This window comes from Dreissena polymorpha, chromosome 8, assembly GCF_020536995.1.
Source record: "Dreissena polymorpha isolate Duluth1 chromosome 8, UMN_Dpol_1.0, whole genome shotgun sequence".
NCBI lineage: Eukaryota > Metazoa > Mollusca > Bivalvia > Myida > Dreissenidae > Dreissena > Dreissena polymorpha.
Window position 1 is genome coordinate 46,010,216 of NC_068362.1, and position 17,923 is coordinate 46,028,138.

A 17,923-nucleotide genomic window follows, 5' to 3' on the forward strand; every position below is an offset into this window, starting at 1 on the left:
ACAACATGCGAATCGATTCCGAGCCGGTTTTCAAATAACAGTTTGATTGGTCGGCACAAGTCATTGTGTATCACGTGACCAGGTAAAGGGTGAAGATGCCAGACATTCAAAACAAAAATGGCGTCAAAAATGAAACATATATTAAAACAAGTATGCATGATGCAATTCCATGTAAAATATCTTACCGAACTCATGTTATATTTCTTTGTTTACGAGGATAGTGTGTTGTTTGTACTATGTCATCAATATATGAGTAATTAACGAAAGAAGCCGAGGAACATCGGAGATAGAGAAAATGTACGGAAATTGCAAAGTTGTAAACATTTCTGCAAACTATGAAACGGGTATATCTGCCATAATTCTTGACAACATTGCACCTAAGCTGTGTTATTATCATTTTTTATGTAAGAGTAACTGAAATCCGGTAAAAGTTAGACCTGTTTATATGCATAATAATTGGATGTGTCACCTTGTTATAGGCCTTTAATCATTTTACGCCTTTTACTTCTGCTTTGTTATGTGTTTACAGTTTAGTGTTTGCGTTTATTGCGCTTCATTAACTTCATATTTACTTATCACGTGATGCTTCAAATAGCCAATTACATTTTGATGGTTAATATTCTTATCAACATAAATTATAATTCTGATAACTGAACTAGTTCTTTGGTGGATTTTGATGAGCGTCTTTATAATGATGGCCAAGTAATGGTTCAAACAAAAACAGAACGAAACAACGCAAATAAAACGACATTAAATAAAGCTGGGGTCATTGCCTTCGAACGGTCAATACGTAGCATTGGGAGTTTAAACCGATTTGAGAGAATCCAAACTTCACACTTGGCCCAGCGATGGTAAGAAGAAAGCAAAGAAACAGGGTTATAATTTTCTGAGGCACAATGCAATGAACGAACTAACAAGTATCAATTATTCTTTTCTTTTGAAAAAACAACAACAACGCGTCTGCTAATTTATTTGGTGCATTTATTTGGTTTTCGCTTACGCCAGTAATGTGTCGAAGTATATGAGAACGCATTCTCTTACTGTCGTCAAAAATAAGACCTCTCGATATAAGATTTAACGATATTAAATAAACGTATACTTTATGATGATACTTGAAGAAAAAAACAGATAAACAAACACAACAATGCATTCACACATATTTTGTATTAATTCTAAAACATAATAAGTGTTTTCGATACATACAATGTTATCATGTTTACGAAATATATGTCTGATATCGCCTTATTTTTATGCAATTTGCATAAATTTTACGCCTGAATATTCATATACGGCAAACCTATCAGCACGCATGTTGTTATATTCATATATTTTGCCATACAAGTTTTATAATTGCGCTTGCATCTTTCTATTTCTATGCACTTCCAGCATTTTAATGCAATTATAAGCACAGCACTGACCGCAGTTTTTATTCCAGTTTTATCTTGTATCTTGTGATGTTTTGCATTGCTGCTTTCTGTTCAGGCAATTTGTCTCTTCCCTCACAAAGTCTAATTAAAATGAATGACGGGTTGTTGTTCTGAAAATATTTCTAGGGAAGCATATTTGTTTACACGTGTATACCCGGTAATCTAGTCTGGACCAAGTTTAAGGTTCAGCTTGCGAAATAAATTATTTAAACAACTAATGCTTTCTTTAATATTATTTAAGTTACTTTAAACATTGCATTTTTAATAATGCGTTTATGTATATTTAAGAAAGATATGTAATATTTTAAATTAATTTCTGAGCATGTATGTTAACAATATTCAACAAGTTTGTGATATCTTATGTTGTGTTACCGTTTTCTAAAATAAATATGTATCTTGGTGGATTTGAGCATATAATACAAGTATTTTCAAACGAAAAGAAGCCTGTACGTCAGGTATACCCTTAACACAGCATTGAGTCGAGGTATCTGAAAGCTTTAAATTTTTTCGTCGGATCATTTAAGGGGTGGTGCGGCAGTTTATTTAACCGATAATATATTTATAGCAAAACCGATGATGCTATTATCACAACTCAATATTTTTGTTATCAGTATCATAAGAAATGACCGTGTTGGTTCATAATTCAATTGTCAGTTGTTCGATCCCAGGTAGGGTTAACTTTTTTTTTACTTTTTTTTTATTTCTTTAATTTCAGTCTTGTTTTATACTGGAGCTTTTTAGTCATGTCGTTTAAATTTATCAATTTAAGGCATTTAATCACAAACTCAAAAAAAAGCCGAAATCTGTGAACAAGTACATGTAAGTTATTAATGATTAAGGTCGAGTTTGATACTGTTTGGTATTATGCTTGTGATTAAATATTGTTTTTTATTAATGTCTTTTGGTAAGCTGTTGTGATCCCAGTTAAGATTGTAAACAATTTCTAATGTTTATGCATATTTCTTACAATCTATGTACCGGTACTTGGGTTTTGCCTAATTGATGTATTTTTATAAAATTTGACGTAGACGGTAGGAATAGTTAAAGCAAAAAATATCGCTTAAAAGTGCGGTGACCCCCTTTTTTATTAGTGTTTTATGATGACAACACGTAAATGAACATATTTGAGCAGTTATGATGAATTCTATTTGACAGAATTTTTTAAATTACATTTTGGTGTTAAAAATAGTAAAACATTGACAAAATTGGGGTGACATAAAAATTAAAAAAAAAAGTAATAATTTAACTTGTGTTCTCCATTTTTGTGGCATTGTGTTGTTTAATAAAAGGTATTTTATGTATCTCAGCTTATATAATATCTATATGCTGTCTATTTCAAAGGTTATTAGTTGGTTTTAGGCAATTAGAGATTTTCCAGTTTAAATGAAAAAGTACATGTTATAAAATGGGGAATAAAATCAAAACGAGGCCGGTGACCCTATATTTTAATTTCATTGTTCATATAGAATTTGTATATAGTACATGAATATAAATTTTGAACAAAATCTTTTTGGAGGAAAAAATCAGCAAAACTGCAGCAACACCCCTTAAGTTAAATTTATACAAAGTAAGTAGTCATTAAAAATGATTTTGGCAACAAAAATGTTTACAGCTTTAAAAAGCACTTCACCATTTAAACTGATGTTAAATTTAAATCCAACTGCTTATGTGAAATAGTTTATCAATGTTTATATTGCGTCATATTAATATTGAAATAACTTTGCATAAAAATAAAACTTTTTTCTTAAACAAATGTTTTCTCTTATAATCACATGTGTAAACACATTTGTCTGGAAAATAGCATTGTCAACAATCTAGTTCATAATTAGATCTGCTTATTCATTCTTAGACGGATAGTTTTATTATTATGTATTTGTATGTGCATTTCCAGCATTAGTCTGCATTTTCCACAGTGTGCAATGTTATGTTTGGTTTTAATAATTCATACTTGCTGGAAGAAAAAAAAGTATGAATACAAAGTTTTGTGTTGTCATTGTATTATATTAAGGGCTTGTTGCAGCAATATGATCAACGTTTTAGCTTCTGATAATTTATTTTAAGCATTTATGTTGTTTTCTACTAAAACAGTATTATGTCAAAGTATATGAACGAATTCTCTTTATAGTGCCAGATTTAATATCTTCATATAAAATTTAAAGAGAGTATGCACGCTTTTTATATGTGTTAAATTGTAATATGTTGATAAAAATATGTACAATCACCCAAACTAGGCAAGAAAAATTATGCATAAAAGACGAATTTCATAAAATGCAGCATAGACAAATTGGCGCCCGAGCCGATTGTGACGAAGATATTTCGTACATATCTTCTTAAAATAAACGAAGCATTCGTCTTTTTATTAGAATCGGAGTTGGTGTTCACGTGTCGTATGAATAGATATCGTTGCAGGAAATTAAAATGATCCATAAAACAAAATTGTGTCTTTGTGTCGAATGAACGAATTTGCACTTAAACTAAATTTAGATTCACATCGTACATGATGATATACAGGCTGGCGAATTTGACTGTACATACATTTTCGATTTCAGAATATAATACCTGGCTTATTTCGCATTTTTCGACACATGTTCTTCTAAACTTTTGTTTTAATTTATATTGAAATATATGTATAATAAGTTTGTTTACACATTTGATATAAATTCATCAAAATCGTGCATACCCTCTTTAACGATGTATAATAACTGTATATTTTATGATGATTGATTTATAAAAACAGAACAAACGTAAACATATTCACGCGTATCATCAATTGATTTGATTCACTACTTATAAATAGTAACCTTATAGCATCGTAACTCTCATTTGTACGAAATACTGATTCTGATATCACCCTATTCTTATGTAATCTGCATACAGTGTACTCCTGAATACACATATATGGTAGTCAAATAAAATGCATGTAGAAATATATACATTATATTATAATAATTTATTATTTCGCTTGCATGAACAAACGGATTCTTTCTATGTGTGGGTATTTCCAGCATAAGGGGAACTTTTTAACAAAGCGCTTTTAAAACATATTTTGGAGATGCATTTTTTTAACTCGTGTGTACCCTGCAATCCATTCAGGAACATGTTTATGATTCACATGCATATACCGTTTTCTAAAAATGCGTTCATTATGTAAGAGTAAAACTCTAGTTGCTCCAGCATTTAATAAGGATAGAAATGTCATGTTTTAAAGTGCATGTTTCAAAAGTTGTGATATATTTTATTGCCTTTTTTTGTGAAGGTATATTTATGTACCTTGCTTGGTTTCAGCATAGCATACAAGTACTTGTCCAACGAAAAAAAGGCTGTACTATGGGTTTGCCCTTGAATCAGCATTAAGTCGAAGTACCTGAAAGCTTTAATGTTTGTCGTCGGATAATTTAAATTCAATTTATATAAAGAAATAAGTCTTTAACAATGATTTTGGCAACAAAACCGTTCACACCTTAAATAGCACATCACCATTTAAACAGATGCAAAACTAACAATCCAACTGCTAAGATGAAAAAGCAGACAAATAAATCCTTTTCTTAAATAAATGCATTTCTCTTATAATCACATTTGTAAACACAGATGTTGGTAAAGTAGCATTGCGAACAATCTAGTTCATAATTTTAATTTATTCTTCATACTGAGACGGATATTTTTATATTTATGTATTTATATACATTTTCAGAATAAGGTTGCATTATTTACACTGTGAAATGTTATGTTTGGTTTTATTCATTCGGACTTTCTGGAAGAAAAAAGTATAAATACTAAGTTTTGAGTTGTCATTTTTTTATATTAAGGTCTTGTTCCAGTAATGTGATCAAAGTTTAGCTTCTGATAATTTATTTTATGCATTTATTTTGTTTTCTACTAAAAAGTATGATGTCGAAGTATATGAACGTATTCTCTTCATGGTGTCAGATTTAATATCTTCATATAAAAATTAACGATATATAATAAATGTAGATCCTATGATGATTTTTTCATAAAAACAGAAAAAAACGTAAGCATATCTACGCATATTGAAAATTGATTTGATTCACTACTTAGGTATTCTCTATAAATATTAACCTCATAGCATTGTAACTCTCATTTGTACGAAATACTGATTCTGATATCGCCTTATTCGTATGTAATATGAATGCAATGTACGCCGGAATACACATATATGGTAGTCAAATAAAAACGCATGTAGGAACATATGCTTTTACCATAATAATTTATTATTTCGCTTTCATGTACAAACGGATTCTTTCTATGTTAGGGTATTTCCAGCATAAGGAGGATTTAAAACAAAGCGCTTTTGAAAACATATCTGGGGTTGCATAATTTATGTTTACACGTGCATGCCCTGTAATCCATTCAGGACCATGTTTTATGCTCAGTATGCCTAAAGCATTTTCTCAATATGCCTATAGCGTTTTCTCTAGTTGCTCCAGCATTTATTTAGGATAGACATGTTATGATTTAAAGTACATGTAATTACTTATCATGTACGTTAACAAAATTCCAATAGTTGTGATATGTTTATATATTCATTACCGTTTTCGTGAATGTTAAATTATGTACAATGATGGATTTTAGCATAAAATACAAGTATGTGTCCGACGAAAAGGAGCCTGTACTATGGGTATGCCCTTAAATCAGCATTAAGTCGAAGTACCTGAAAATTTTATTTTTGTCGTCGGATAATTTAAGTTTAACTTACATAAATAAATTAGTCTATAACAATGAATTTGGCAACAAATATGTTCACACCTTCAATATCACATTACCATTTAAACAAATGTAAAATTTAAAATCCGATTAGTTGAACTAGTTTATTATTTTTTATGTTTCGTCATATTAATACTCGAATAACTTTGCATTAAAATAAATCCTTTTCGTAAACAAATGCATTCTCCTATAATTACATGTTAAACACAGATGTTGGGAAAATAGCATTGTCAACAATCTAATTCATAATTTGATATGATTATTCATTCTTGGAGAGATAGCTTTATTATTGTGTATTTTATATACATTTACAGAATTAGGTTGCAATTTCCAAAGTGTGCAATGTTATGTTTGGTTTAAAGGAAGAACAAAAAAGTATCAATACAAAGTTGTGTGTTGTCAAATTATTATATTAAGCGCTTGTTGCAGCAATGTGATCAACGTTTTAGCTACTGCTTATTTCTATGATGCATTTATTTGGTTTTCTACTAAAACAGTATTATGTCGAAGAATATGAACGCATTCTCGTTATGGTGTCAAATTTAAATGTCTTGATATAACATTTAACGATATATAATAAATGTAGATGTAATGATGTTTTATGCATAAAAACAGAAAACATCAACATATTCACGCATATTGTTTATTGACTTGATACACTACTAATAGGTTCTCGATAAATATAAACCTAACAACATTGTAACTGTCATTTGTACGAAAATCTGATTCTAATATCGTCGTATTCTTATGTAATATGCATACAGTGTATGCCTGAATATACATATGGTATTGAAATAAAAACGCATGTAGGAATATATACATTAAACCATGATTGTCTAATTATTTCGCTTGTATGTACAAACTGATTTTGTCTATGTGTGTGCATTTCCAGCATAATGTGAATTTTGAACAAAGCGCTATTTATCCCCACGCATTTAAAAGCGTAGGGATATTGTATTGGTCTCCTCTGTCTAAACGTCTGTCTGTTCGTCTGCCCTGGCCACTATCTCCTCCTACACTATTAGCACTAGAACCTTGAAACTTACACACATGAGCATATGTGCGACGGTGAGCTATTTGGAATTTTGATCTGACCCCTGGGTCAAAAGTTATGGGTAAATAAATGGGTAAAATGGGAAAAAATCATTTTTCTAACAACATGCGAGGCGCATGATAATAACTTCTGACCCAGGGATCAGATCTAAATTCCAAATAGTGCACCGTCGCACATATGCTCATAGCTACCATGTGTTTAAGTTTCAAGGCTCTAGTGCTAATAGTGTAGGAGGAGATAGTGGACAACCACGCCCGCAAAAAATTTTGTTTTAACATAACTTCTTCATTTATTCGTAAATTGACTTCAAATTAATACTGAACATCTCTTATGACAACACGGTCTATCTCGGCCATCCATGTCCACATTACCCACCGAGGGTCATTGATAAAGGTAAAGGCAGCTTGGTTCCCGTCCTCATTCAAATTTATCGAGATGTCCACGGGTACTACTTCCCCGTACCCCCAAAAAAAATTCGTTTCCAAATTTTTCGAACCCCATTTTTTGCGTACCCGATTTTATTTCGAACCCAAATTTTGTTCGTACCAAAAATTGTTCGTACCCAATTTTGTATTGTACCCATTTTTTTCGTACACAGTTTTTCCTACCCAAATTTGTTTCGTGCCCAATTTTTTTTTTCGTACCAAATTTTTTTCCGTACCCAAATTTTTTTCGTACCCAAATTTTTTCATACCCAAATTTTTTTTCGTAATCAATTTTTTTTTCGTACCCAATTTTGTTCGTTCCCAAATTTTTGTTCGTACCCCGATTTTTTCGTACCCATATTTTGTTCGTATCCAAAAAAAAAATTCGTATCCAAATTTTATAACGTATCCAAATTTTGTTGGCATAATTTTTTCGTACCCAAATTTGTTCGTATCCAAGTTTTTTTCGTACCCAAGTTTTTTGTGTACCCAAATTTTTTTTCGTACCAAATTTTGTTTCGTTACCAAATATTTTTTCGTACCCTATTTTTTTCGTACTCAACTTTTTTTTTCTTACCCAAATTGTTTTTCATACCAAAATTTTATTTTGGCATATTTTTTTCGTACCCAAAATTGTTCGTACCCAAGTTTATTTTCGTACGCAATTTTTTGTTAACCCAATTTTTTTTCGTTACAAAATTTTTTTTCGTACCCAAATTTTTATTTCGTACCCATTTATTTTCGTACCCAAATTTTTTTTCGTACCCAAATTTTTTTCTTACCCAAATGTTTGTTCTTACCCAAAAAAAATTGGCATAATTTTTTCGTACCTAAAACTTTCGTACCCAAATTTTTTTTCGTACCAAACATTTTGTTTTAACATAACTTTTTCATTTATTCACCGATTGACTTCAACTTAATACTGAACATTTCTTATGACAACACGGTCTATCTCGTCCATCCATCTCCACATTACCCACCCCTGGGCCCCACCAACATAGGCCTTGCCCATCCAAAATTGCCTTTTAATATAACATCTATGCGGCGTGGGGATACGCGTCGGCCTCTGCCGCGCCACTTCTAGCTTATTATATAATTGTGTGATCAAACAAACATATAAATATACTATGCTTAAGATTTTAATGACCTAAAAATTAAAACCATGTATAGAAATTTACTACAATGAAATTTACTTGACACCGTTTAAATATATAATCATATTAACGATGTTTTTGTATTTTTACTCTATGCTAATAAATCTCTTTAAAAAAAATATCGAATGCACTGTAGTGTAGGTTCTTTGTTAGTCGAAAAAAGTGTTGTAATGTATACATGGAAAATAAAGTATATTCGTTGTTGGTAAATGTAAACAAAAAACGATGCAAAACTCAGCAGTTGAATTTTGTGTCAAATTGCAAACATGAGTCTTCTTTATCATTTAAAAATGTTTAGACGTCTTTATGAAACTGTTATCATCCTATTTTTAAATAAATTAATATCAACGCTAAAACGAAACACGGTTTAATGGTGCGTGTAACATACTGCACATAAACCACCAAAATGGATTTTCACGAACATCATAAACTTTGTATTACAATATCCGAATATGAGTGGATTGATTGCACTATTTACAATATAGGAGTAGGAAATGTTATTTAGCCATCTGCAGACGCACCAGCCGTTAAGTTTTATTGTAGTCATACAATTTTAAAATCTTTAACAACAGTGTGATCTAAATTAAGCTTTAGTTTTGTATCTGGATTTATATTGGGATGTGTAAGATTTCGTGTACATTTCAATGTTAGTTGAATAAGTATTGGCCAATTGTGTTGCTTGGGCTCTCCTAATCCGGTATTAAACCCCCGATGCTATTCTATGGATCGATCATGCCAAGGTGGTCAACCCACGTGTAGTAATGATTTAATTATCTGCTGGTCCTGATTCCTCACAAATTCTTCAATCGGTTTTCAAAAATTATATTACACTCACTTTTGTTTGTTCGAATAAATATGACAAACAATGCTTTTTAAACAATATGAAAAGCTTCAAATGAACGTTTGTAAAGTTTACAAAATAAATAAAATCTTAAACAATACCTTCAACTTTTAAATGGTAAACATATTCCATAAAATAAGCGACTTATTCATGTTTGTCTTAAAACCGACTTCAGAATTTGTGAAAAATTGGGACAGCTGATGCAAGTAGAGGTTAACGTTTTTAATATTTTAACCAGAGCGCTGTTTGAAACTATTTTATATCAAAGTTCGGTCAAATCACTTTTGGAATAAAGATAAAAGATGGAAAGATAAAGGTCACTTATTATAAATCTTAATTGCAAATAAACAAGTCAAGTCTTCTTTCCGAAATGTTTATCACAACAATTTACTTCTTCAGGCTTAAAACATATTAAGATCCGTGCGTAAATCCTGGTTTGAGTTCCTATCGTCTTCCTATTGTTGTAATATCGTAAGTGGTTTATTATCAAAAGCTAGTGTTTTCGAGTATATTTTACATATATTTTATTTAAGTAGCAAAACAACAATACCGAGGCCAGGCGAAGATATAGATACAACTGAGTTCATTACTACAATGTTCTAACTGTTCATTTAACTAAAATTAGATATTTCATTGTTATTCTAATATGACGATTATTGAGTGTTGTACAAAACATCAAAATATGAAGTGTTTTGTTTACGAACATTCGTAGCAGTAAACAACTTTTAAACAACCGCTATTTTGGTATAAAAAGACGACATCCACTTAGTTTTTTCATCGACTTCAGATAATTTCTGGCTTATAGGTTAGTGTACAGTTTGTGTTTATTTGTGCTTTTTATTGTTGTTTCTTCATTTAGATCATATTCTAATAGAACGACCTTTAAAGTAATCATAGTTGTGAATATTTAAATAGGACAAATCTTTAAATTAGACACTATGAATAATAACAGTTGGGAACAGGTCAGTGTGTACAATGTCAATTTTGACAATGTAAGCATGTTCTTTCATATAACATCAGTTGTTAACACACACAAATATATTAATATATATAATATTGATTTATAATTATTTATTTGAAAAGATCTTATAACGTATATCGACACTTTATTATTGAATATAGTATGTAATTGCAAGTTGATTTACCTTCTTGAATTCGGTTTTAAACCATTGACAGAGCACAATACTACGATAAGTGTTTGTTTCGCTACGGACTTCAAAATCATATCAGTTTGCTGTGTGTGAACGGTACTATTGAAACAAAAAAAGGTACAATTTAAGTAATATTACAAATCTAGACTGCTTTAGGTCTCACAAACTTGTATTATTACGGTCACTGTGACATACTGTTTCAATAAATATTATTCATTTTGATATATTTCAAATTTATTCGTTTTACGATATATGCTTGACATATCCAACGTGGGGACATTAACTAGGAAATTAATTAATCTAATAGTCACTTCATATTTCAACTGATTAATATATCGCATATGATTTTAAATTTCAAAGTTGCGAGATCGTCTTTTTTTATTATGCGATCGATAGTATTTCTCCATTCCTTTTTCAATTTACTGTACGAATGTGCCAGATTGAATACATTTCAATATAATTCAATGTCAAACATATATCGTAAAACGAATAAATGCAACCAAGTCGTAAAAAGACGACGTCTCTATTAGCCTCTATACCTTCATCAAGTTGAACAACATCTACCATGAATGCTAAACAGCTCTGCACTTTCTTGGTGATCTGTCTTGCAGCCTCTATACCTTCATCAAGTTGAACAACATCCACCATGAATGCTAAACAGCTCTGCACTTTCTTGGTGATCTGTCTTGCAGCCTCGCACGGTAAGTCGACATTTTCATAAATCTTTTTGAATTTAGTTTAAGAGTTAGTCCAAGTAAGCTAGAAAGCGTATAATTAGCATAATGTGTACATAATATTATTTCCAAATGTTTATTTATATATGAATTATTAAATTAAGGTGAACAACGATGTAGAATTACTAATTTAAAGTGTCAATTATAAAATAGGTCATTTCATGAACTTTTAATATTGTTCATATTATCTCAAGTCGGAGACAAACGCAGAACATGATATTGCATGCAAATTGTGACTTAACTCATAAATATGTTACTGAAAGCTTACCGTTTGTAAAACTTTGAAAAGTCAATTTTTAATAAACATGGTGGATAAGTTGCCTTCTATCCAAAAGCGATTGGCGCATCCTTTTGAGTCATTCTATATAGACCGCTTTCCATTTTATTTCAGTCCTCGGAGCCCCCGACTTCTACGGTGGTAAGTTGTTCAGTCAGACTCAACATCGAAAATGGCTCAATATAATTAAAAACATGTCAATTATATCAGAGTCAATCAGATAAGTCCCTTTGAATAGTATCGGGTCGTTTGTTTTGTGCATAAATTTGCAACTCGATTTGTTATTTTCCATATATAACAACACTTTTTTGGAAAAAAAAGTTATTGTATAACAAACGTAGTCACTGAGCATACAATACATAAATACACTAGCTAGGTATGTTTTAATTGCGCATGTATAGGCGGGATTGGTGGTGGTGGAAACATGGCAGAATATGATGAAGGAATAATGGACGATTATGATGTCGAAATTGGCGGACAAATGATAAACGGCCTAGGCGATGGAATGATGGGCAAAGGTGATGGACGATTTACGCGCTGCAAGTGTGTACCGAACAGAGGATGGATATATCCAAATTGCCCGGAAGGATGGACGCAAGTTGGCCAGTGCATGAAGCCGCCCATGAATTCTTGTATCGGATGCCCGCGGCGATGTTGCCGATAGACGCAGACCAATAGGAAATGGTACGAAGCTGGTAATAATGTCACAGAAAAAGATAAAAGTAAATTCTTGTTGGTTTAGAAAGGATGCGAACAAGCGTATTTAAGCGATGTCCTTCTAGCCAATACAATTTGACTAAATATTTCGATCCTAAAATAAGAACAATATTGGTCTATAGCAAGGATATGATTTCAGCATGTTGATTGTAGATATCAAAACTCGGTTATGCTTAAAACAAAGATTTTTGAAATGCTCGCATATTTTCAAACAAGCAATCAAAAGCCATAAATAATGTCCTTCATAAGCTTGCTCTTTATAAAAATGTGTTTCAGTTAATTATTTCAATTCAGCATGTATTTCAAAGGTTTACATTTGAATACTGAATGCAAATTGTTGGTGTTGTTTGAAAGTCGTTTGAATATTTACAGATTCGATATATATATTATATATATATATTAAAATGTGTGCATAATACATATATAATTGTTAAAGCTGTACATTGTGAAAGATGCATTCCCACCAAAGACATAATATTGTTACGCATACATAATTACTAATTTAGCCAATTATGTGTAATTATCAAAAACAAGTTTATCTTTTTTTCAGGACAGGCAGAGTTTAGGACGGAACTGACTTGCAATATATATCAGGAATGAATTATTACAATTTTGCAATAAAAACACAAATAAACATCAATATTTAATTTGTGATGTGTTATTAATTTAAGTGTACATATTTAAATGTACAGACACTAGAAACAGGTTGGAAGTTAAGCAATATAAAAAAGTGAAACTCTAGTTACTCCAGCAGTATTGCATTCCTATAACACACACGTCCGTTGTCCTTTATTTATGGCAAGTGACCATTTGCCAACACAGTACGGCACACTACGATACAACATACACACAAAGTAGAATAAAGCTGGGGTCACCGCCTTGGAACGTTCAATGCTAAGCACTGGGGGTTTAAACCGGTTTTAGAGATAAAATGTAATCATAAAACATTGCAACCCAAATTAAACAGTAATAAAAGGTAATACAAACGCATACGATTTAATAACCATTTAATTTCTCAAAGGTATGAAGGAGGCCAGAGTAACAGAGTAACAACTTTTTGAGGAACGATGCAATGAAATTAGCAAGGCTGCGACACTGTTCATTTGTTGCATATGCACGGCTTTTTATAACACACGAGAGCTGTTTCTTAAATTCGCGGAAGTATAAATAAAGCAATACTTTGAACAGTTATTTGCTCATCTATAAGACATGAAACACAAGTACTGAGTCGTATATAAAGCACGCCGAGGTCAAAGTAACATATTACAAACTTTAGTTCGTCGAATTGAACAGTGGTGTTTATTTGCTCGTGGTAAACGCATACGACAAAAATCATGTTCTTAATATTTTCATGTAACCTTACGAACTTACCTTTCAAATGCACTAATCCTCATTATATTCTTCAGTAAAAATGCTTGATGATTTGAGTATTGTTAACGATATTAATCTGTGATAGTAGAAGACACTTTGCGTTTGTTAAAACCGCTGTAAAAAAACAACAGCCCATTGACACACTGCTTGTAAACACCGCGTATAGTTTAGTCAATTGGGTGAAAATATTGGCGACTTTCAACTAATGTTGATAACAAACTTCATAATCACTTTGTTGAGAAGCATCACCAATGTATGGTCAATATGAAATGTTTATGCGATTCTGAACCAATTATAAAACACTTGATGCGTAATAATTTGATCTTAACAAGTTATACACGTTACTTTAATTCGGGCGTTAAATTCAAATCGAGAAAAATGAAAGAACAATAAACAACAAAATTGTCTATACATTTATTTTCTAGTCCGTGCATGGGTGGTTAAAGCACCAATACCGTTACTCTAGCATGAACGGCAAAATATAATTTGCTTTTGAATATTTCCCGTCAATGGGTGTAGTTTATGTTAAAAATTGAGCCATTATCCTTGCATTAAAATTTTCTAAAATCGACAAAATAGCAGGATTATTAAAAAAATAGGTTCGGCCCGAAAAAGAAAATAGTGCTCGCTAAAGCATGCAGTACTTGTCTGCTAAGCCTTGTCAAGAATGTATTTTCAACATTGTATAGAGTATATACTATAGAAGTTTTATAGTTTTGCGTAATGCAATAGCTGTGATACGATGAGACCTTCTTAATTAGCCCTCATGTAATGTTGTATACTGTATTGGTGTTGTGTAGTGAAGTGCGATTCATACAGTTGATTATTATTACAGTATGGCCGTTTGATTAAAACAGAAAACATGTGTTTTCCTGTTCATTTCTTTTACTCCATATTTAAGTGCCGACTGATCTAAAACACAATACCCCATATGTAATATCTTTTTGATGTTCTTATTGCATTGATTTTTAAAACGCAAAAAAGCAATTTTGGATGAGCAAGGCCTATGTTGGTTAGGCCCCGGGGTGGGTAATGTGGACATGGATGGTCGAGATAGACCGTGTTGTCGTAAGAGATGTTCAGTATTAATTTTAAGTCAATTTGTGAATAAATGAAGATGTAATGTTAAAAATCAAAGTACTGACAGTACTGGTGTGACGATGCTTTTGAAGAGGATGGATATAAAAGCATCAATTTAAGTTTATCTACATTACCACAATTGTGTATGTGCGTACGAAAACAAATGTGGGTAAAAAAATCTGGGTAGGAAACAATTTGGGTACGAACAAAAATTTGGGAACGAAAGACAAAATTTTGGTACCAACAAATGGATACGAAGAAATATTTGGGTAGGAAAAAAATTTGGGTACGAAAAAAATTTGGGTACAAAAAAACGTTTGGGTACGAAAAAAAATTGGGTAAGAAAATTTGTGGAAAAAATTGGGCTTACGGGGAAGTAGTACCTGTGGGGAACTTGACCCACAATCGCACATTTTTGGCCCTTTTCGTCAAATATCGGAAGGCAATAGTATGAAAACACATTTCGGAAGCGGTAATGCGGTCCTACCTACGCGCGTCAAAATGTAAGTGAAATATGTAAACAAAGCGGTAGCCTGTCAGGAATGTTTGCATTAAAGAAAAAAATCGTGTATTGATGTAAGTTTTTTTGAAGAAATTTGCAGAAAATATATTAAATAAGCAATGGCAATATTTTTCTTAGCCACATAATTGTTAATAGTTTAATGTCATAAAATGAAAGTGAAAGTAGAACTGTCAAAAATGACAACCTGTCAACGTGTTGTTTTTACTGGCACGAGATGGCGATTACACTCAATATGTTCACATTTTTACCATAGCCTTTGTCAATAACCTTTGTAGTTTTTGTGGCTTTGTTATAATTTATTGCAATCATGTAATTGCATGATTGTGTATATGTATACAATACACAAATCATAAATAATGATATAAATATACTGATTGCGCTTATAATAATCTGAGAACCATAGCCAGGTCAATTAAGGACTAAAAATATAATTTTTTGTCCTGATTTTATGAAGACTAGACCATGCATGTCATAGATTTCAAAATCAAGGCCCTCGTCTGACACATTGGTAACATTAACGTTAAACTGTTACCAGGCTTCTGAAATTAGTTTTTATTGATTTATGTAAGGAAATCTAAATCAGGCACTGATTTTCCTTGTTTTAAAACAGTCATATATCAGTTGTGGCCTCTCGGTAATGACCTATTTTCCATACTTCTTTTATTGCAAATCTCAATTTAGGTGATCTTCAATGGTACATTTAAACTTTAGCTCTGTTACATGGGTGCTGGTTATTTCAATATAAAGAAGTGAAACTGCTGGAGCAGTATTGAATTCTTATTATATACAATTAGTTAGTCCTTTATTTAAGGCAAGTGACCAATTGCCAAAACAGTACAAAACGGCACAAAACAGCACAATACAAAACAACATAAACACATATAAGAATAAAGCTGGGGTAACCGCCTTGGAACGGTCAATGCAAAGCATTGGGGGTTTAAACCGGTTTTAGAGCGCTCAACCTCACACTTGGCTCAGAAATATGCATGATACATTTAAGTGTAAATAAAATTAAACCTCATGGCATTGTAACTTAAATTAAACAATAATTAAAGGGAATAAAACGCATTCAATTTAATTACCATTTAATTACTCAATGGTAGGAAAGATACCAGAGCAAGAGAGTTACAACTTTTTGAGGAACGATGAAATGAAACTACGAACAAGTGTCAACTACATTCCTTCTTTATAGAAAAAGATTTAAGAATATAGCGTCATGAAGTTAATATTTCAGATCATCATCGCGCAAATACAGGAAGAAGCAGCAATATTTGGTGTTAAAGTCACATATTTAAATCTAGGCCATGTCAAAATCAAAGTGTCAAAGACAAATGATATATGCGTTCATTCATTATTGTCCAATTGTTTACTACTGCTGTGAGTTTTTATTTAATATAACTGATGACCATCATGTAAGAGAAAATTCACATTATCTTAGTATATCAGGTTAAGCAGCCTTTAAGATAACAAACTTGGCTAGTTTTCAATGTCGCTTCTGTTGATGAAACCCGCAGCGCAACCTCCTGCAATCAAAGTCGACACTCTACCACTAGGCTTTTAGGAGATTCTGAAATTTTGCGATCCCTCGAGAGCAACCAAACCAAACATTAAGTCAAATATTGCCGACTCGGTTTTATTGATTCGGTTCATGAGAGATAATGGAGCTCGATTGGTCATTTTTGACTCGGGTACTACTTACATGTACCCGGGTACGCTTTAATATACTTACATATACCCCGGGTACGGTAAATATACGTTAACGTACTCGGTCGATATTAGACTGTACCCTAGTTGTATTCCCGCACCAAATCCGATGTCGTAAAACGCGAAACCGATTATCTTAAACAAACTTCTCTTTAAAAAAAAATACTGCATCAACATGCTTTTTGAGTATGTAATGTCAATAAATAATTAATAAAAAAAATAGCCGAAAACGACCGATTTAGCGTTAAATTTCCCGGGTACGTTTTTGTATATTTACCGCTCCCGGGGTACATGTAAGTATACTTAAGAGTACCCGGGGTACATGTAAGTAGTACCTGAGCCGACAATGACCAATCGAGCGATACTGGAAGGTGCAACATTTCTCACGCCCCCTAGCATCGCCTTAAGCAGCATTCAATTCTCAACAGGAAAGTGCTGGAGTCATTGATCGCGAAGGACCAGAAAAAAACACTAGATTAATGTTCGAAATAAGATCATTTGATTAATGACAATTCTATTATTTGAGCCAAGTCACAGGAAAAGCCTAGTCCAATCAGTATCCAATTAAACTAGTTGTTGTTGTCAGAAAACTGCTTTAAGCAAACGGCTTTCAAGCGAACGCAGGCTGATCTGGATCCAAACTGGCCACAATCGCCTTAATGTCTCATTTACTGTGCCACAGTTCATTTAACTTTAAAATGATATAAAGTACTAAACTAGAAAGTCTTTAGAAGAAAGAGTAC

At 32.1% G+C, this 17,923-nt stretch overlaps 1 protein-coding gene across 1 annotated transcript; it reads left to right on the forward strand.

Moving 5' to 3' along the window:
- Positions 1–10,290: 10,290 nt before the first annotated feature.
- Positions 10,291–12,464, forward strand: LOC127840941 (uncharacterized). The gene is made up of 4 exons (XM_052369407.1): positions 10,291–10,428; positions 11,386–11,475; positions 11,900–11,926; positions 12,187–12,464. Exons 2-4 carry the CDS (start codon positions 11,421–11,423, stop codon positions 12,447–12,449), a joined length of 345 nt encoding a protein of 114 aa, XP_052225367.1. The 5' UTR covers positions 10,291–10,428; positions 11,386–11,420; the 3' UTR covers positions 12,450–12,464.
- Positions 12,465–17,923: the final 5,459 nt, after the last annotated feature.

Excerpts from the sequence above, each read along its gene's own strand:
- LOC127840941 (XM_052369407.1), top strand. The coding sequence starts at position 11,421 with ATGAATGCTAAACAGCTCTGCACTTTCTTGGTGATCTGTCTTGCAGCC. Across the intron at positions 11,476-11,899 it reads CTGTCTTGCAGCCTCGCACG|TCCTCGGAGCCCCCGACTTC; the intron begins GTAAGTCGACAT and ends ATTTTATTTCAG. Across the intron at positions 11,927-12,186 it reads AGCCCCCGACTTCTACGGTG|GCGGGATTGGTGGTGGTGGA; the intron begins GTAAGTTGTTCA and ends GCGCATGTATAG.